General features: G+C 33.5%; 1 protein-coding gene across 2 annotated transcripts in view; it reads left to right on the top strand.

The window, feature by feature from the left end:
- Window positions 1-17,645, top strand: part of USP42 (ubiquitin specific peptidase 42) — a 52,728-nt gene that overhangs the window by 5,858 nt on the left and 29,225 nt on the right. For both annotated transcript variants that reach the window (XM_052000912.1, XM_052000906.1), the window contains exons 2-7: window positions 4,355-4,604; window positions 8,317-8,517; window positions 10,839-10,949; window positions 13,867-13,969; window positions 15,827-15,894; window positions 16,014-16,084. In XM_052000912.1, coding sequence (XP_051856872.1) covers window positions 4,364-4,604; window positions 8,317-8,517; window positions 10,839-10,949; window positions 13,867-13,969; window positions 15,827-15,894; window positions 16,014-16,084 — 795 coding nt within the window. In that variant the 5' untranslated portion in view covers window positions 4,355-4,363. The remainder of the gene's footprint in view (window positions 1-4,354; window positions 4,605-8,316; window positions 8,518-10,838; window positions 10,950-13,866; window positions 13,970-15,826; window positions 15,895-16,013; window positions 16,085-17,645) is intronic.

Genomic DNA, 17,645 nt, shown 5'->3' on the forward strand with positions numbered 1-17,645 from the left:
TAGTTTCTTAAATATGATCTGGCTTGATCTTTCTTTTCAGTTCTAGGCCCATATCACTGCTCATCTGTATCACTGACTCAAAACACACACACACATATTGAAAGTTGTTAGGAGAAGCTCTCTTTTTTTCCCCCTAATTGTTAAATTTACTTTGTAATGTTGAAAAAACTGAATATAACCAAAGTTTGCAGTTTCACATAAATTATTCTTTTTGTGTTTGAATGTTGGTATTCAATTTATTTTTTATTTTTATTTTTTAGAAAAGGAGAGGGGGAATGGAGAGGGAAGCACTGTAGCCTGCAAGGGAGGAGCCAGGAAAACTTAGTCTCATCCAGTGAGGTAAAGTCACAGGTAGGCTGGAAAACCAGAAAAGTGAAGATTGTCAGAAATTATCCTTAGAAAGAAGGTGAAGTAGGTAGTAGTGGCCCCCTTTTCAAGGAAGGAGTGAATAAATCAGCTTTGCTGAAGAAAGTAGCCATATTGATGAGATCACAGTTTGTATTATAAAGAGAGACCCACAAGAGACAGTGCCCTTGGGTTAGTGATCCAATTCTGATTTCATTCCTTAGAGGTTTTTGAATAGAAATTAACTTTTTGGTTGCTCAGTTATTATTGGGTAATGCCAGCATCATCCCCAATATCAGAGGAGAAAACTCCCTGTAGGGGGAAAAAAAAAAAAAAACTAAGGCAGCACACTAGAACTGAATCAAGTGTAAAGAAGCTAAATGGGGTGGGAAGACATGAACAGATGCAGTAGAGCTGGCAAAGTGTAAACTCTGGTTCCTTAGAACTGTCAAGAAAATATTGACCAGACCTTTGATGTTTAAGTAATTTCACAAATAATATGTTTTTGCAATTTTCATCCTTGGCCTTGTCATAAATTTTATATATCCAAAATAAAGGCTTTCTGGAATCTCAGGACTTCCCCAGTTATGCAAGAGAAAGCTACTTTATACATGCCCAGTGCAGCCTATAGGCTGCCTGCAAGTATTCAGAGTGAATACAGGGGAGTAGGTAGGCAGGTCAGGGGTCATATTTGGGACAGAAAATCAGCATGTCCATTACCATATGTGTCTACTCCATTACTTTGTGGAAGGTTCCGAGAATGTATGATCCTGAAATTCCTGGGAAGCAGGAGTCTGTACTGGAATTGAGTTTTCCAGTCTCTTGTCTCCATACTGTTTCCCCATATACATCTGGTCGATCCAGCCCAGAAGTTTTACACTGCAGTATAGTGAAAATGTTAAAGACTTATTGGCTAGTTGCATGTCCATAATCTGGACAATGAATGTTTTTCTTTTCACTGTTTTTTCCAGCATGAATAGTTAAACCAATCTCTTTTGCCTTACTGGGGATTCACTGAAGTTTAAGTTATAAGTAGGGTTTAATGACATCATACAGGTTGCATTCATGAATAGGAAAATTTGAATAACCTAATCAATAAGAAATTCTTTGTCATTTTAGACATTTTCCATAGTATTGAACAACACCTTCACCGAATACACTGTACCTTTCTGTTCAATATTTCTCCTGATGTTAATAACTCAGTGTTGTTATTGTTTAACGTAATTCCTTTAAGCTTATTTCTCATGGAGTTTCACGTAATATGAACACCATGAGTAAGAGATGACAAGTGTGAGGAGAACCTTCAAGTTTATACTTTATCTAAGTTAATTCTTAATAAACATAGACATTTTTTGTTTTCTGCAGCTTTCTCAGTTAGTTATGTGATGGTCCAGTATGGAAAAATAAAAACCTGCCTGTTCTTTTTTCAAATTTTTATTAAGAATGCTTTCTGTGCATTTATAGGCCTTTCTCATAAACATGAAGAGAGTTTTAAGGATCTAGCAGTTGAGTTTTGGTAGTTGCCTTTTTTTGTCACTTAAAAAAAAAAAGTGTGTTAGTGATCCATTCTTTTTAGAATCATTCCATTTTGAGAGAGAATTTAAGATTTGATTCCTGAGTACTTCTATAATTGTCTTGTTTCCCCGTTTAAGCTTTTGGATTTGCTTTCCCCCTACTTCCCTTGCTGTCAATCTGCCCCATTATTCTTTCTTGTATTGTTAGTATGCTCTCCTCTCTCAACTTCTTTTTATTTTAATTTAATCCTTTTAATTTATTTGAAATAGATTTGAAAACTTGATTACCCGAGTTTATTAAAATTATTTGTCAACCAAGAAAAGATAAACCTTTTGAGAGTATTTGGCTCTGTTATAATGGCATGTGTAAACTTTAGAGTATGTGCCATAGACTGAATTTTTAGATTTTTTCAGGTTATCCAGGTAGATAAAGTTGTCAGATCTAGGTGAGTGAGGGGATTCCTTCTTCTACTAAATGCAAAGCTTTCGTTTATTAAAGTGTTTTAGCACTATTTCTGAAAATGTAGCTAATAAGTTATAGAAATGAGAGTTGAAGCTCTTTTTCAGACTCCATCTAAAATGTCACATGTAAAGGCTTCTCTTTTAAATAAGCCAGTTCATAAAGTTGGTTTTTAATTGTTTTGTGCTTATACACTTAATTTCTTTCCATTAAGGTCAAAATTCACAAAGTTGGTTTTGAGTTGTTTCGTGAAAAGTAAAGGCATCTCAATATGCTTTGTACACTCTTCTTTCCATTGAGATCAAAATCAAAACCATGAGCTAGATTCTTATGACATAAAAAAAATTGCCACTAAAAAATAAAAAGATGGAAAACTTAGCTAGAGTAGGCCAAATGTGCTGAAAAATCCCTGATGGAAGGGACTCAGTTTTGAGGGTGTTGAAGAATCAAGCCTTTAGGCTACCTGAAGGGGAAAAAAGTTAAGATTGGAAAAGATGTTCAATAGGATGTTGATAACTACTAACCTATCTGCCAACATTTTCATCTTACAAAGTCTGTATGAGAAAAATTACATATTTATTGACCATGTCTTGAAAATATAAAAAAAAGTAGGCATTTCATAATAATATATATTTTTCATAAATAATATTCTGCAGCTGATCACATCTTTTTAGGCACACAATTGCCTAGAATTACAGAAAATACAAAACCCCACTGTGCTGTTTGTTGACTATTTTGCCTTGGTAGAATAAAATATAATTTTGGGAGCTCTTTTTCCAGTAAGATGTCTTGTATAATCATACAAGACTTCTTGACACATGCAAAGACAGAGACAATTTTGTTCTGTCAATCCTAACTATTGGTAGCAAGAAAGGCATAAAGCAAGGGGAGATATAACTCAACCAAAGGTGAGATTGGAGAATCTCCAATAGATGGTGTACATATTTATGGATTACATTGAGCTAATTGATGTTCTTGAGTACTGTAGAGCTTTTTGAATTATCCAAATCATTCAAAAGAGTTTGGTCTAAGAATTGACACTGGAAAACTAAAGTAAATAAATAATGTCTGATGTCCACACTATGAAATGCAGTTGGATAGATGGCCAATTGAATTGGTTTATCAGTACCTATATCTGGGACAGACACTGCAGGTGGATTATGATCTGAGTCTAGATTAATAGATAGAAAATGGTCTGGATAGCATTTAGCTAATCTTAGTACTTTCAGTGACCTCGCACTTCTGAAACAAAAACACTTTTTAAACACCAGTATTGTTCCAGTGATTGCAAATTATGGAATACTATAATCATCCAAAAAAATAAAGATTTCAGATAATCCAAAGGGCAATGGAAAAAAGACAATGTAGTGTGCTATAGCATATTAACAACAATAAAGTGTACATTTAAATATATCACCAAAACTGTGTGTGATAGAAAAATATAGATGGGTTGCTTGTGTAGTAAGAGTGTAGGATATGACAGTTCATAGGTGCTGAACTAGTAGTCTTCAGGTGATATTAAGGGATGACTTGGATAAGAGCTTCACAGAATGACAGGCTAGGTAAGTTGCTATCTTCCTTATTGGAGGGAGTCACACATTAAAAATTAAACTGAATTTACAGATTTCAAGTACTGAAAAAAAGCCACACTTGCATTTTGGCAGGAAGAGGTGCAAAATTGAAATGTTTATTAAATGGAAAAATCTGATCTTTTTTGGGGGAGCAACTAGATAGAGCAAGTAAATGTTGGAATCCAATTTGGAATTTTAAACATTCCTCTAATATTTTAAGAGTACTTAAAAATTAATTGAAGTGTTCTCAAGTATGGCATTTTTAAAAGTTGATATTCCAAGAAAAGAATTATTGTGAAATAAAATTAAACATGCTTAGAAATTTTAATGATTTAATTTGAAAATGTTTATTTACCAATGGATAGGAAAATTTAGAAAACCAGAATAGTTCAATGATAGAACAAATGACTCTTTACCCTTCCTATCTACTTATGAATAGCATTTCCAACTTTATATTTTTCCAGAGGTGAACAATGACTATAGTTGACAAAGTATCTGAATCTTCCAACCCATCAGCTTGTCAGAATCAACCTGGCAGCTCTGTGGCACCTTCACTGGGAGACATGGACTCAGGCTCTGCAAGTTGGGGAGCTGTATCTTCTTTGACAGACATCCCCAAACACAAAATTTCTTTAGGACCAGTACCTGGTGCTGCAATTTATTCTAATTCATCTATTTCCGACAAACCAAAGCCATCAGCACAGAAGGATCAATGTGAGTATTCATTTTTTTTTCTTTGAAGAGAAAAAATGCAACCAAAAAAATCCCATCTGATATATAGCTTTAGGTTTTGTGGCATAGTGTTTTGGATCTTTAATTCACCAAAAGTCTCCTTATTTTGTGATGTATATTCAATTGATCAATAACTATTTTGGATTATGGTGACAATGTTTTTAATGTTATTTTTTGTTTTGTTTTGTTTTGTTTGTTTTTTATTTCTAATTCTTGGAAGGTAAACTTTGACTTACTGAGAATTTTAATGAGACAAGTGATACTATCAATAAACTTGATAGTTGCTTTCTTAATCCCAGGTGTTCATTTAAACTCTGTCTGTTTCTTCTCTTACCTGCCTTCCAGTAGTCAGATCAGTGTTGGCAAGTTCAGAGAACCACTTAATCTAGTGTGAAGTTAAAATGCTTTGAAAGATGTTTGATAGCAATGCAAATGGCAAAGTAAATGAGTTGAACAGCCTAAACAAAACATCAAACTTGTTAGACGTCCAATGCAGATTTTGGTAATTTGATTAGATGACTTTGAAATGAAGAGAAAGGCAATAATTTTTACTTGGAAAGATTTTTATACATAACTTAATGTTTGTATTACCTTCAAAGTACTTTTTTTTTTTAAGTATGCTGAAATTTATTGTTTGTTTTTAAGTGGCTCTTCATCAAAGCTTCTTAACATGTAATTCTTGAATTTTTCAAAACAATATTTTGATGACCATAATTCATTATAATACAGGTATTTTAATGTAAGCATTTGAAAACACTTCTGAAAAAGGGCTCTGTAGGTTTCACAAGATTGCTAAAGGAGTCTTTAATAGAAAAAAAAGGTTAATAGTTTCAGCTTTAAGCCAACCCTGATAGACCAGAACATTTTTGGCCATTTATAAAAGTGAATTTATCTACAAATACTCATTAAAGGAGATAGAGAAAGAACTATTAGGGCATCATTAATTATTGTAGCATGTTCTTTATTTCAGCAGAGCCTTCCCCTGTGGTTGACTTTTGAGTATTAATTATTGGCATAAATTAAATGATCAATATATATTCTCAAATATAAATTTTTTAAAGAAAGTTCTATGTATGCATATTATTGACATGTACAGTGCCACTGGAGAAATTAGTTCAAGCATACATATTATTAAGGATAGAGACTAGAGCTGTGATTTCATTGATAAGACTTCCTGGTGAGAAGACTCCCTTTACCAATATAGGTTGACATCTTCCCTTCAGCTTAAAAGTCTTAGAACAGGACTTTTAACCTTTTTTTGGTCATTCACCCCTTTTTTCATATGGTAAAATGTATAGACCTCTTCTCATAGTAATGTTTTAGAAAGAACAAAATAAAATGTATAAGGTTACTTAGGAAACCTATTATATTGAAATAGTTATCAAAGTATTTTTTTTAAATGAAGTTAACAGATCCCAGATAAGAATCTCTGTTGGAGAGCTATCTAGGCCCCTGAGATGTTAAGTGAGGAGCTATGCAATATACAGTTATATGTCAGAGTCAGGACACAAATCCATGTATTCCTGGTTCTGAAGCTGATTCTTTATCCATTGTGTCACATTGTTTCCCTGTTAGATATTTCATATTTTTAGATTTGATAAACACATGAAAAGTACACTTGCTATATTAATTACTATTTTTTAGTTTTTATCCTTGAAGCATAGGCCAATCAAAGAGTAACTTTGATTACTCTCTTAAATTCTGAAAATTATTACAAAATACAACAGTCTTGTTCTTCCATGAAAGATAATTTATTAACTTTATGTTTGACTCTGGGATTCCCTGAGTACTGGCATTTCATAAAACTTTTTTTTTTTTTTTTTTTTACTAAAAGTGGACCCCCTGATAAAATACTTTGTGGATTTACAGTTCAGATACAGTACCATTGTGAAATTGAAGTAATTATGACTTATTATCAATGACTATAACAAATCAGAGAAACTTAAAACAAATATGAAGATCATTGTATTTAACACGTAGATAGCATATGTTCCATTATCTAATTCGAATGAAGATAAATATCCTGAAATCCTTGTGAATCTGATAAGTATTATGTCTATGTCTTAAGAAATGAACCAATTAAGATGGCTCTGTCAGTGACTTGCTTCTGTGTCTTTCTGAACAACAACAGCCCCTAACAAAATAAAACAAATGACCCAGGTTGTCTAGCTGTGGTTTCTGTGAGAACAGACAAAATATAACCACTTCTTCTTTATAAGCTGGTACCTGTTGGAGCCAATCTCTTTAATATTTCTTTTTATGCCTGCTCTTCCACAGTTGCAGTGATTTTATCCAGTGTCCTTCCCTTTCACTCACTCTAATCATTAAGCTTTTCAAAGACCCTTCTGCCTATTCCCTACTGTTCCAAATTTCTGATACCAAATCCCGTTCTAAAATCCACAGAATGTGTATAAATTGTCTATTTCTAATTTTTCTTAAGATTTCTAAGATCTTTCAGGTAGTAGGTACAAAATAAGCATTTATTAAATACCTACTATGTGCTAGGCATGCTTAAGCACTTTGCAAATATCTCATTTGAGCCTTACAATAATCCTAGAAGGTAGGTGCTGTTATTATCCCCATTGTACATTTGAAGAAACTGAGACAGAGGTTAAGTAATTTGCCCAGGATCATATAACCAGAAGGTGTCCAAGACCTAGATATTAACTTGGGTCTCTCTGACTCTAGGCCCAGAATTCCATCTATTGTGCTACCTACCCAACCTAAAAGTAATTCCTTTTGTCCAACATTTTTGCCTTTCTGTGCTATGGTATTTTTTGTTAGCAAGAATATATCAATCTGATTTAATAAATTTCACATTTAAAACAAAACAAAAAAGCAACATAAGAATAGGGACTTTAGCATGCATTGGCATAGGGAACTCCAAGGTTAGGAAACTTCCTCTACCAGTTCAGGTCAGCAGACTTAAAGAGTTGCCAAGAGCATTGAGAGGTGACTTGCCTAGGGTCATAAAACCATTATGTGTTTAGAGGCTATATTTGAACTTAGATTTTTCTGGCTTCAAGGCTAGCTAACTACTGCATTATGTTGCCTATCATATCTTAAAAAAAAAAACTTTCAAAACTTAAAAAATATATCAACTACTCAGAGGATTTAGAGACTTAAGAAGGTTGTTTAAGGTGCTAAGATGGAGAAGGTACTGAGTAAAGTACTGATTAAAAGTTGTTAAGATAGCATTTCTAGCTCCATATCTCAGATTGTTTTTATAGTATTTTGTTAATGACACATCAGCCTATTTGTTTCACCTACAGAATTAGTCTAGTGTTCTGGTGTACTATAAACTTATTATTGTTATATTTAAATGTTCCATTAAACTAATGTTAAGATTTTTGGTGAAACACACTGATGTAAAAGGCTTTGATGGTACTTTGATAGTACTTATTTAAATATAGGAAATAGACAGTTTTTCACTTCTTCTGACTTTCTCTAAAAATTATTTTTCTGTTAATACTTGATCTCCAGAAATGTACAAATCTTTCCAAAGTTTGAAAAATGTCTATAGAGCATGGATTACTCTGAGAATATAATTTAAAGAGATGATTATTAGTTAATGTAATACATAGTATTATTTTTAAATTTAATTTTATGTAATACATAGTATTTTTTTTAAAAGATCAAAACCTTTTTTTCAAAGGTAACATTTTGAAATGTGGTCTGTTTTTGTTTTTAACAGCTACAGGTGATGGCATTGCACCTCCACAGAAGGTCCTTTTTCCAGCCGAAAAAATTTGCCTAAAGTGGCAACAATCTCATAGAGTTGGAGCTGGGCTCCAGAATCTGGGCAATACGTGTTTTGTCAATGCTGCACTGCAGTGTTTAACATATACGCCACCTCTTGCCAACTATATGTTATCTCATGAACACTCCAAAATATGTAAGTTTTTCTTTGGTGATATATATTTTTATTTTTTTGTGTGTGTACTTTTATTTCTTTTTATTTTGTGAAGGTCAGACTGAACAGTCAACAAGAATTTGTTAAATCCTTTACTATGTTAACAATAGCATCAAAAGAAATACTACTGTGTAGTGATTTGGATTCTTATGAGTCTGAAATATAAGGGTTATAAGGGCTTTTGGTGTATTAACATTTGAGGTCCAACAGTTCAAAAAGTCTTTTGCATCTAGTTCAATCTGAAGTGTATTCAAAAATAATATGTTTAATGACCATTTGGCATTTTCCAAGTTGGCATTTTTTTTTTTTATCTTGCTAACAAATAACAAAAAATGACACAAACAACAAGGGACAAGGATCATGGAATCATAGCTATAGAACTGGTCTCAGTACATCCATTACAACCCCATTATATTTCAGATGAAGAAACTGAGGAATGAGAAAGATTAACATGTCCAAGGTTACACAATAGTAAATATCAGAAGGCAGGATTTGAATTCACATTGTCTGATTCCAGAACCAGTGCTTTGCCACTGTACCAAAACATAACCTGTCTTCTCAGCCTTATTAAAAGAGGGGGGGAAATAATTCATATATGATTGTGTCCTCTAAAGTAGTGGAGAAGAGAAATCTTCCCTTAAGTTCTTTTGTTAAGAGGAGACTAATTTGAACTTTTCCTTTCCCTACTTTGCCTTCTCTCACTCTGCTTTCTCTCCCCTTTTCCCCTTCTTTCTCCCTCTTTATTTACCTTCCCTCTTCTCTATCTTCTCCTTGGCTCATGTAAACCTGTAGCCTCTAGATCAAGAATAATAGTTTATATGTTTTCTTAAATCAGTATTAAGTGGAAATAGACCTATACTCTCTTGAATTTTATTATCCAGGTAGTATTAATAGATACTCGGTGACAGAATAATAGGTAAAGAACTTATTAAAATTTGAATATATTTATGTTTTCTTATTCTGTCTGTTAAACATATTTTCTAAAGTTCTTTATCCCTGTAAATTTATCTTACATGTGGCATAAACTCATTCTCAGGTTTTTATTGTTTGATATTAACTATATATTAATGATCTATGTTCTCACTCATGTTAATAGTCCATGCAACAGTATGGATTATAAAGCCATCTATGCCTGCTCATTCTGTGTAACTCTTGTCTGTGTACCCATGAATCTAAAATAAGGAGTCCACCTAGTGTATTAGGATCTTTCAGCTGTGTGATATCTTAAGAATACTAATGGAGAATGCAGACTCTCTTTTGGTCTTCCCTAATAACAAGACCAGTCATATGGTTTTTTCCCCCACTTGAAAATGCTCAATCATGATATCGTTTCTCCTGAGTAGAACTTTCTTTTTGATAATGATTTTTTTCTAATATATATTCCTTGTTATTAATCAAAGAAGTAGGTATGAAGTTACTAGCAAGTCTCTCTTTAGCTTTCATCTTCTCTCTACTGTAGGTGATAATTCTTCATTGATATTTTCATGGCTATTTCTGTTCTTATTGAAAGTAGCGTAAGAATGGAAACTTTTCAATAGAACTTGTCCAATAGGAATGATAGGATTAGAGATAGTAGGAACTGAAAGGAAAGATATTTTGGAGATCATCTAATCCAGAACCTTCATTTTAAATGTCAGCTATTATAGATGAGGAAATTGAACTTCTGATTTTACAGCTTAAAAGACCTGAAGCCCAGAATATTAAGTAACTTGCCTATAGGCCCAGATCATAAGTGTCTGAGGTAAGATTTGCATCTAGGTTTACAAATCTAATACTTTATCTATTGTATTATACTTGATGTCTCCTCCTAAGAAAGTGACTTATCTCTTTTTTTTTTTTTTTTTTTTTTGCTGAGGCAGTTTGAGTTAAGTGATTTACCCACACGGTCACACAACTAGGAAGTGTTAAGTATCTGAAGTCAAATTTGGACTCAGGTCCTCCTGACTTTATTAGGGCTGGTACTCTATCCACTGCGCCATCTAATTGCCCCATAAGAATTTAAACTTAAATCCTCTAGCTCAAAATTCATCTAGTGATGCATTGCCTTAGGAGAAATTATAGTTAAATTAAAAATCTTCCTTTATCCAAAATAAAACTGATTAGATTCTTGTAACTATGTTTTATAGCTTTCTCTTTTGGCCACTTTGGAAATCTGTTATTTCCATATAAAAGAGCAGAAATATTCTATTAATAATTAGGATAAATTATAATGTGGGGAAAATTTTTTTTTTGTTTTGATTCAAGTCATTCTTGGTATTTTTCATAATTTTGTTAACTTCAGTATTTCTTCCATGATCTTTCAGGCCATGAGCAAGGATTCTGTATGATGTGTACCATGCAGGCCCATATTACACAGGCACTCAATAATCCTGGTAATGTCATCAAACCAATGCCAGTTATCAATGATCTTCGACGTAAGTTGCCTGGGACCTAGTCTTAAAATGTTATTTTGGTATTTATTGGCTAGTTGATTTATTTATCATTACAGTAGTTGGGACAGTTTTAGAAATTGTGTATCAGCTGCCAGGTCATTTTCCTTCCTCAAGAAGTTCCGTATCTAGCTCATAGCCATCTTCTGACACACTTTTCCTTATTTAATGAAGATCCCTTCAATATTCTGGCCTCGGGTTTCAGCACAGTCCTTACTTCCCATGATTTCAACTTAGTCACACACAAAGATGTTTCACTGTGAATCTTAATTTATCATCCATAAATATTCCACTTTATAAATGGAGTGGGAAAATTCTTTTTTTCTAATCATAACCTCTTTTTACTTCATTTCTCCCTATGCCTTACTCCTTCCAAGCCTATGCTCTTTTTCTCATCATGAACTCTAATCTACTCTTAAGTGTTTTTCTAAGCCAACAGTCTTGTTCTGGTTACATTTTTCCACTTGACCCTGGAATTATCATTTCAACTTTATACTTTCTCAATTCCTTTCCATTTTCTTCTATTATCACCATCTGCCTCTTTTCAGTTCTTGTACTATTGAACAGTGCCAGAGGAAATTATACAGTCATACTGACTGGTTCTACTACAAGCTTGTTATCTAATCCCAGTCTAACTATTCCTGGTGCAAGACACTTACTGTTCTTTAAGTCCCTTTGCCTTTTTCCTCAAAAAAAAAAATTCTATGATTATTCTTCTCACTTCATATATCTTATATCTCCCTTGTCATTCTTCCTCAGCATAACACCTGACATCATATTTTACTGATAAAAGTGAAGTTACTATGAGATCTCTCATTTTTCCTGGTCATTATCTAAAAAGTCCTTAACATAATCCAATGTCATTCTCTTCTTTTTTATTCCAGATTAACACACTTGATTTTAGGCCTTCCAGCTTTTTTAGTAGATTGCCCCTACAGCCTTACCTTTGCCCTAATTTTTATTCTTTCTCTATTTTCTATCTTCTTTCCAGCCAAGGAATCCAGTGTGTGGTTCAGTCTTTTCTACACTCAAATGCCTGCCCCTTTTCTAGGGAGACTTTACGATGTATGTTGATGTTACCTAAAAACCTAATTGCTTTCAAAATATGCCCAGATCTCCCTCATTCCAAAAAAAAAAAATACCCCTTCAATTGACCATACCGTTCCTTCAAGCTATCATGCTCAATATCATCATTCAGCCACTTTCATAGCCAAATTTCTAGAAAACCTGCGTATATTCTCTGCAGTCTGTTCCTGTCTTTTCACTTATCATGCCTTTACACACTGGCTTCCAGGCTCAGCAATGACCTCTTAATAGCCAAGTTAGTAACCTTTTCTTAGTCTCTCTCTCTCTTTTTTTTTTTTTTTTTGGGGGGGGGGGACTTCTTTGTAGCATTTGACCCCTTTGACTATTCTTTTTCTCTCTCTCTGGATTTTTTGTGACACTTCTTTCTCTCCTACTTATATCTGTCTATTCCTTCTTAATCCTTTTAGATGGATTCTCATCTGTATAATGCTTCCTATGAATGTACCATAAGACTCTGTGCTAGGCCCTTTTATATTTTTCTTTTTATACCCTCTTTCTCAGTGATCTCACCAGCTTCTTTGAGTTTACTTGTCATCTCTGCAGACAATTCCCACATTTATTCATATATATATAATCCTAGTTGTTTTTTTGAGCATCAGTCCTCATCATCTCCTCATCACCAGAGATCTTTTGGAATTGGATGTACCTTGAGCGTCTCATACTCGTTATCCAAAACAATCCATTATCCGCCTTTTCCCCTGATATCTCTGTTTCTTTCAAGGGTACCACCATTCTTTTTTTTTCTTTCTTTCTTTCTTTTTTCTTTTTCTTTTTCTTTTTTTTTTGCTGAGTCATTTGGGGTTAAGTGACTTGCCCAGAGTCACACACCTAAGACGTGTTAAGTGTCTGAGACCAGATTTGAACTTGGGATCTCCTGACTTCAGGGCTGATGCTCTAGCCACTGTGCCACCTAGCTGCCCTACAACACTATTCTTTCTGTAACTCAAAGTGATTATTTTTCCTTTACTTTCATTCATCTCCTGTCCGTTTTTAAGTTTTGTCTTTTCTTTCTTCACAACACATCTGGCATAAGGCAATTTCTTCTCTCCACTCACACAATCACCTTCATGGTTTAGGTCCTTATAACCTCTTTCCTATACTATTGACATAGCTTCTTGTTTCAGTAATCTGCCAATCTCAGGTCTCTCTCTTATATATACTTTAGGTACAAGGATGATGATGTCATTCTTCTACTTACTCATGAACTTCTCCTAGTTCCCTTTTACCTCTAGTATAAAAGATAGATCCACTGGCATTTTAAAGTCTTCACAATCTAGCTTCAGCCTGTCTTTCATGGCATATTGTACATTATTCCCTTTATGTATTTGATGTTCCAGCCAAATTGGACAACTTAGAACCAACATTCTATATCTCTGTTTTTGTATAAGCTTTCTCCTATATCTGGAATAATGTACTGCCTTCTTACCTCATAGAAGTCCCTAGCTTTGTTTGAAGGTCAGCTCAAGTGAACTATTTTAGAAGAGGCCTTTCTCATCCTCCCAGCTTTTTATTTTCTACTTCCCCTTCCCAAAATTACCCTGTATTTAATTTATGTACTTTATTTATATTTATTTAAATATACATGTTTCTCCTAATAGAATAATAAATCCATGATTATTTAAATTTTTTTCATTGTATCCTTAGGCTTGACACATAGCAGTTGCATTGTAGTTGCTTAATAAATGTTCAGTGATTTTGTTATTAGCATTACTTCATAAAAGAATTATGCACATGTTATTAAATCAAAGCATTCTCACAGGATCTTTGAGAAAATAATATGTGATTAGAAAAACTTGTCTTTATTTTAATTCCATAGGTATAGCTAAACACTTCCGTTTTGGAAACCAGGAAGATGCCCATGAATTTCTTCGATACACTGTTGATGCAATGCAGAAAGCATGCCTGAATGGCAGCACAAAGTAAGTGCAAACTATGTAACAATGTTTTCTTCTACTTGTATCTCTATGCAAACTTTTTATTTTTTTTTTGCCAATTTTTATTGAAAAACAAATAGTTTGCTTTACCTATAATGTTTTTAACCTCTATGTTGATTACTGAGATTACCTTCAAACTTCGAAATTATTAAGGAAAAGAATAGACCTCCAGTTGTCATTCCCCAAATAGACATGTTGTTCTTTGGTATAATTTGATACTGTAATATATAGTCAGAAATCAAAATTAATGAATTTCTATAGTGCTTTTATTGGCCATATTTATTCATTTTTGCTGTTCTTCCAATCTACCAAGACTAGAAAGAAACTTTAGTGTTATCTTGCTTTCCCTTTGTGCTTTATATACAATGTCATGCTGGTCTTGACCAATTCTTGTTATCACTTCTTTTGAAATATATTGATTCACCTTTTTCTTATTCATTGCTACTGCCCAAGTCCGGATTCTTGTATCAGTTCTTACCTGTATTACTTTGATGGCTTTCTAACTGCATTCTAGGCCCCCCAGTCTCTTCTCTATTCCATAATGTATCATTCCATTAGGCTAAGTTTATTCATAATATTGCTCCCTGTTCTGGAGAGTTCAGTGTTTAGTGTCTTCCTACTGCATGTAAAGACCAAAAATTCTTTGTCTGGCTTTAAAGTTTTTTCATTTTTTTCTTCAGTCTCATTTTCTACTATTTCTCAAGGCCTTTTTTAGGCTTTTAGACTTTTGTGCATTCTTCTACCCAAAATGTCCTCTGTTCTCATCTCTAAGTTCTACTGATCCTTTAAAAGGATCCATCTAAGATACTGCTTCTTTCTTAAATCTGCTTCAGCCTATTCTGATCTCTCCCATCCCTAAATATCTTATTCTACTTAATAGTCAGTATCACAGAATTTAGCATTTACATGTTTTATGTTTTGTTTCCCCAGCTAAATTATAAGTACTTTGAATTCACTGAGAGAATTGATGTAAGACACCTGTATTATGTATGCATCCTGAACTTAAATGAATGCCTTTATAAATGAAAGTCAGAACCTCAAATTTTATATAGAGTTGTAGTATGTACCTGATTTCCATGTGATCTGTTCCATTCAAGGCAGATAGAAACACATCTGATTTGTACTAAATAGTATAAACTTCAGTAACCCAAACACAAAAGGGGTAGTAAGTTGTTGAGTCATTTTTCAGTCATGTCCAATCCTTCATGACCCCATTTGGGCTTATCTTGGCAATAAACTGGAGTAGTCTGCCATTTCCTTCTCCAGCCCTCAATTAGGGATACAGGGTAAGTTATTTCCCGGGGGTCACACAGCTAGTTAGTATCTGAGGCCAGATTTGAACTTACAAAGATGAGTCTTTCTCACTGTAGGCCTGGCACTCTTATCCATTGTGCCACCTTGTATAAAAGAACTTTCAGTAGTGTTGCTATTTGAACATGACTTAGTTATAGAGGAGACTGGGATAGTGTAAAGAAAGGCTGGTGAGCCAAGAATGAGAATCAGATCTAGAAGTAATGTGTGTAATGGGAAAGGCATTCAGGTTCTGAACATTTTTATGCAAGAACAGCAGTATGATAAAGGGGAAAGAGCAATGAATAGTTATTGGTAGTACAACTATATAAAGTGTTTTTCATTGTTCAGGGTATCTGTATTTATGACTGATATCCATGTAATCTATGGTTTCTGAATTCCTATAGTACTTAATCTTGTCCTTTGATTTAGATAGTTGGGTCCTAGTTATGTACTTTTAATAGATATGACTTTCTTAGATCTAGCAAAACTCTTCTTATCCAAGGTGATATAGCTGTTAAAAAAAATTCAATATACCTAATTTATTTTCAGATTGGACCGGCACTCCCAGGCTACCACACTTGTTTGTCAAATATTTGGAGGCTACCTGAGATCTCGAGGTATATTCTAATATATTTCATGGATTTAAATATTAATTTGATAATGAGATTGCATTTGTGTTTAACTTGATCTTACCATGATGATTATATTTTGCTAACCATTTTCATTTTTATTTTAGTAAAGTGTATGAACTGCAAAGGAGTTTCTGATACCTTCGATCCATACCTTGATATTCCACTGGAAATAAAGGTAAATTATGTTTTTGTCATAGTAGCCAAGAATAAAGAAACTTAGTAATGCCCATTGTGACTCTCCATTCAGCATAGTTCATTAAAAACCTAGACTAGATTTGTGCATAGTTGGTTTAGAACCAGGTTGCATATAAGTTATCAATCTAAGATGCTCAAAGTTAATGAAGTAGATAATAGTCTGTCCTGGGCCGCACATTTGCTATTTCTTTAGTACCACTTCCAATGCAACATAGAATAGTGCTATACAACTTAATGAGAAACAATAAATTCACAATTCATTAATGTATAATAACTGAAATCTTTCCTCTGATTTCTGGTAGTATTCCATAGTATATCATTGGAAACCCACCATATTAGATGATTATCTCCAGAAGGCAAAAGAACAGAGAATCATGTCACTGCTAGGTTGCAAATTCCTTGCCACATGGCATTGATTATGTCATTTATTGATTCTGTTAGTGAGAGAATTCCCCTCTTCTTATGTTTGACTACTTAGATAAGTTATTGCCCATTTTTGCCCAGTGTTCTCTGGTGGGTGGTCAAAATTATATAATTACTCCTGGGTATATTGTTGCACTTGTTCAGAGTAAAAACTGTAATACAATCTAGGGGTTGGATACACTGAAATGAAAAGTTGAATATTGTTTGGGAAAGCTCTATGAATTTTCAAATGTTTAGTTGCAAGTCTCTGCATGAGATTCTCAGCTCTGTTTGTCATAAAAGGCAAAGAGCTGGTTCTATTTTCTTTCCCTATTCATTTTACACCAAGCTTCAGTTTAGTTAGCATAACTAAAGCATAACTTTAATAATATTAATCTCACTGCAGTCAATCAATGGCTCTCCATTGCCTACCAGGTAAAAGTTATTATGGAGTTCTAGTTATGTTAATTCTCTCTCCAAAACGATCAATTGTTCCCCATTGTTTACCAAATAAAGTTATTACTCAGTTCAATATTCAGGATCTTCTACATTATGGCCCCAGTCTATCTTTCTGTATTCTCTAGTGTTCTTTTATATCCAGTCAAATTGGAATTTTCACTGTTTTCTAAACATATCCTCTTATTTTGAAATTTTTCTTTCCTTAAATATGAGGCTCCTACTGTCTGTTACCCAGTTTTTACTGAAATCATGCCAATCTAAGAAAGGCGTAATTCTACCTTTTTCTCAAACCTTTTCCTGATTTCTTCTCCCTACATTCTTGACAACTATATACAATTTCTCCCTCTTAATTGCCATAGATTTTTTTTTTACTTATGATTTTTATCTTATATTGTTTTTTTAATATCATTCAAACTAGATTTATGAACTTTTTGGGGGTAGAGAGGTCTTTTTTTTTAGCTTTTATATACTCTGCCTCTTCTAGCACAGTGCTTAGCATATGATAGACATTCAATAAACATTTCTTAAATTGAGCTAAAATAAATAATCAGCCAAAATAATAATTTAGGCCATGGGCCTCAGTTTATTTAGTTTACTTAGACCCAAGTGTTTTTTTTTTTTTTGTTTTTTTGCATAGGTCCTATTTCTACTCTGAAATATAGACATATCTTACCTGATGC

The sequence above is a fragment of the Antechinus flavipes genome, chromosome 1, assembly GCF_016432865.1.
Source record: "Antechinus flavipes isolate AdamAnt ecotype Samford, QLD, Australia chromosome 1, AdamAnt_v2, whole genome shotgun sequence".
Classification (NCBI taxonomy): Eukaryota; Metazoa; Chordata; class Mammalia; order Dasyuromorphia; family Dasyuridae; genus Antechinus; species Antechinus flavipes.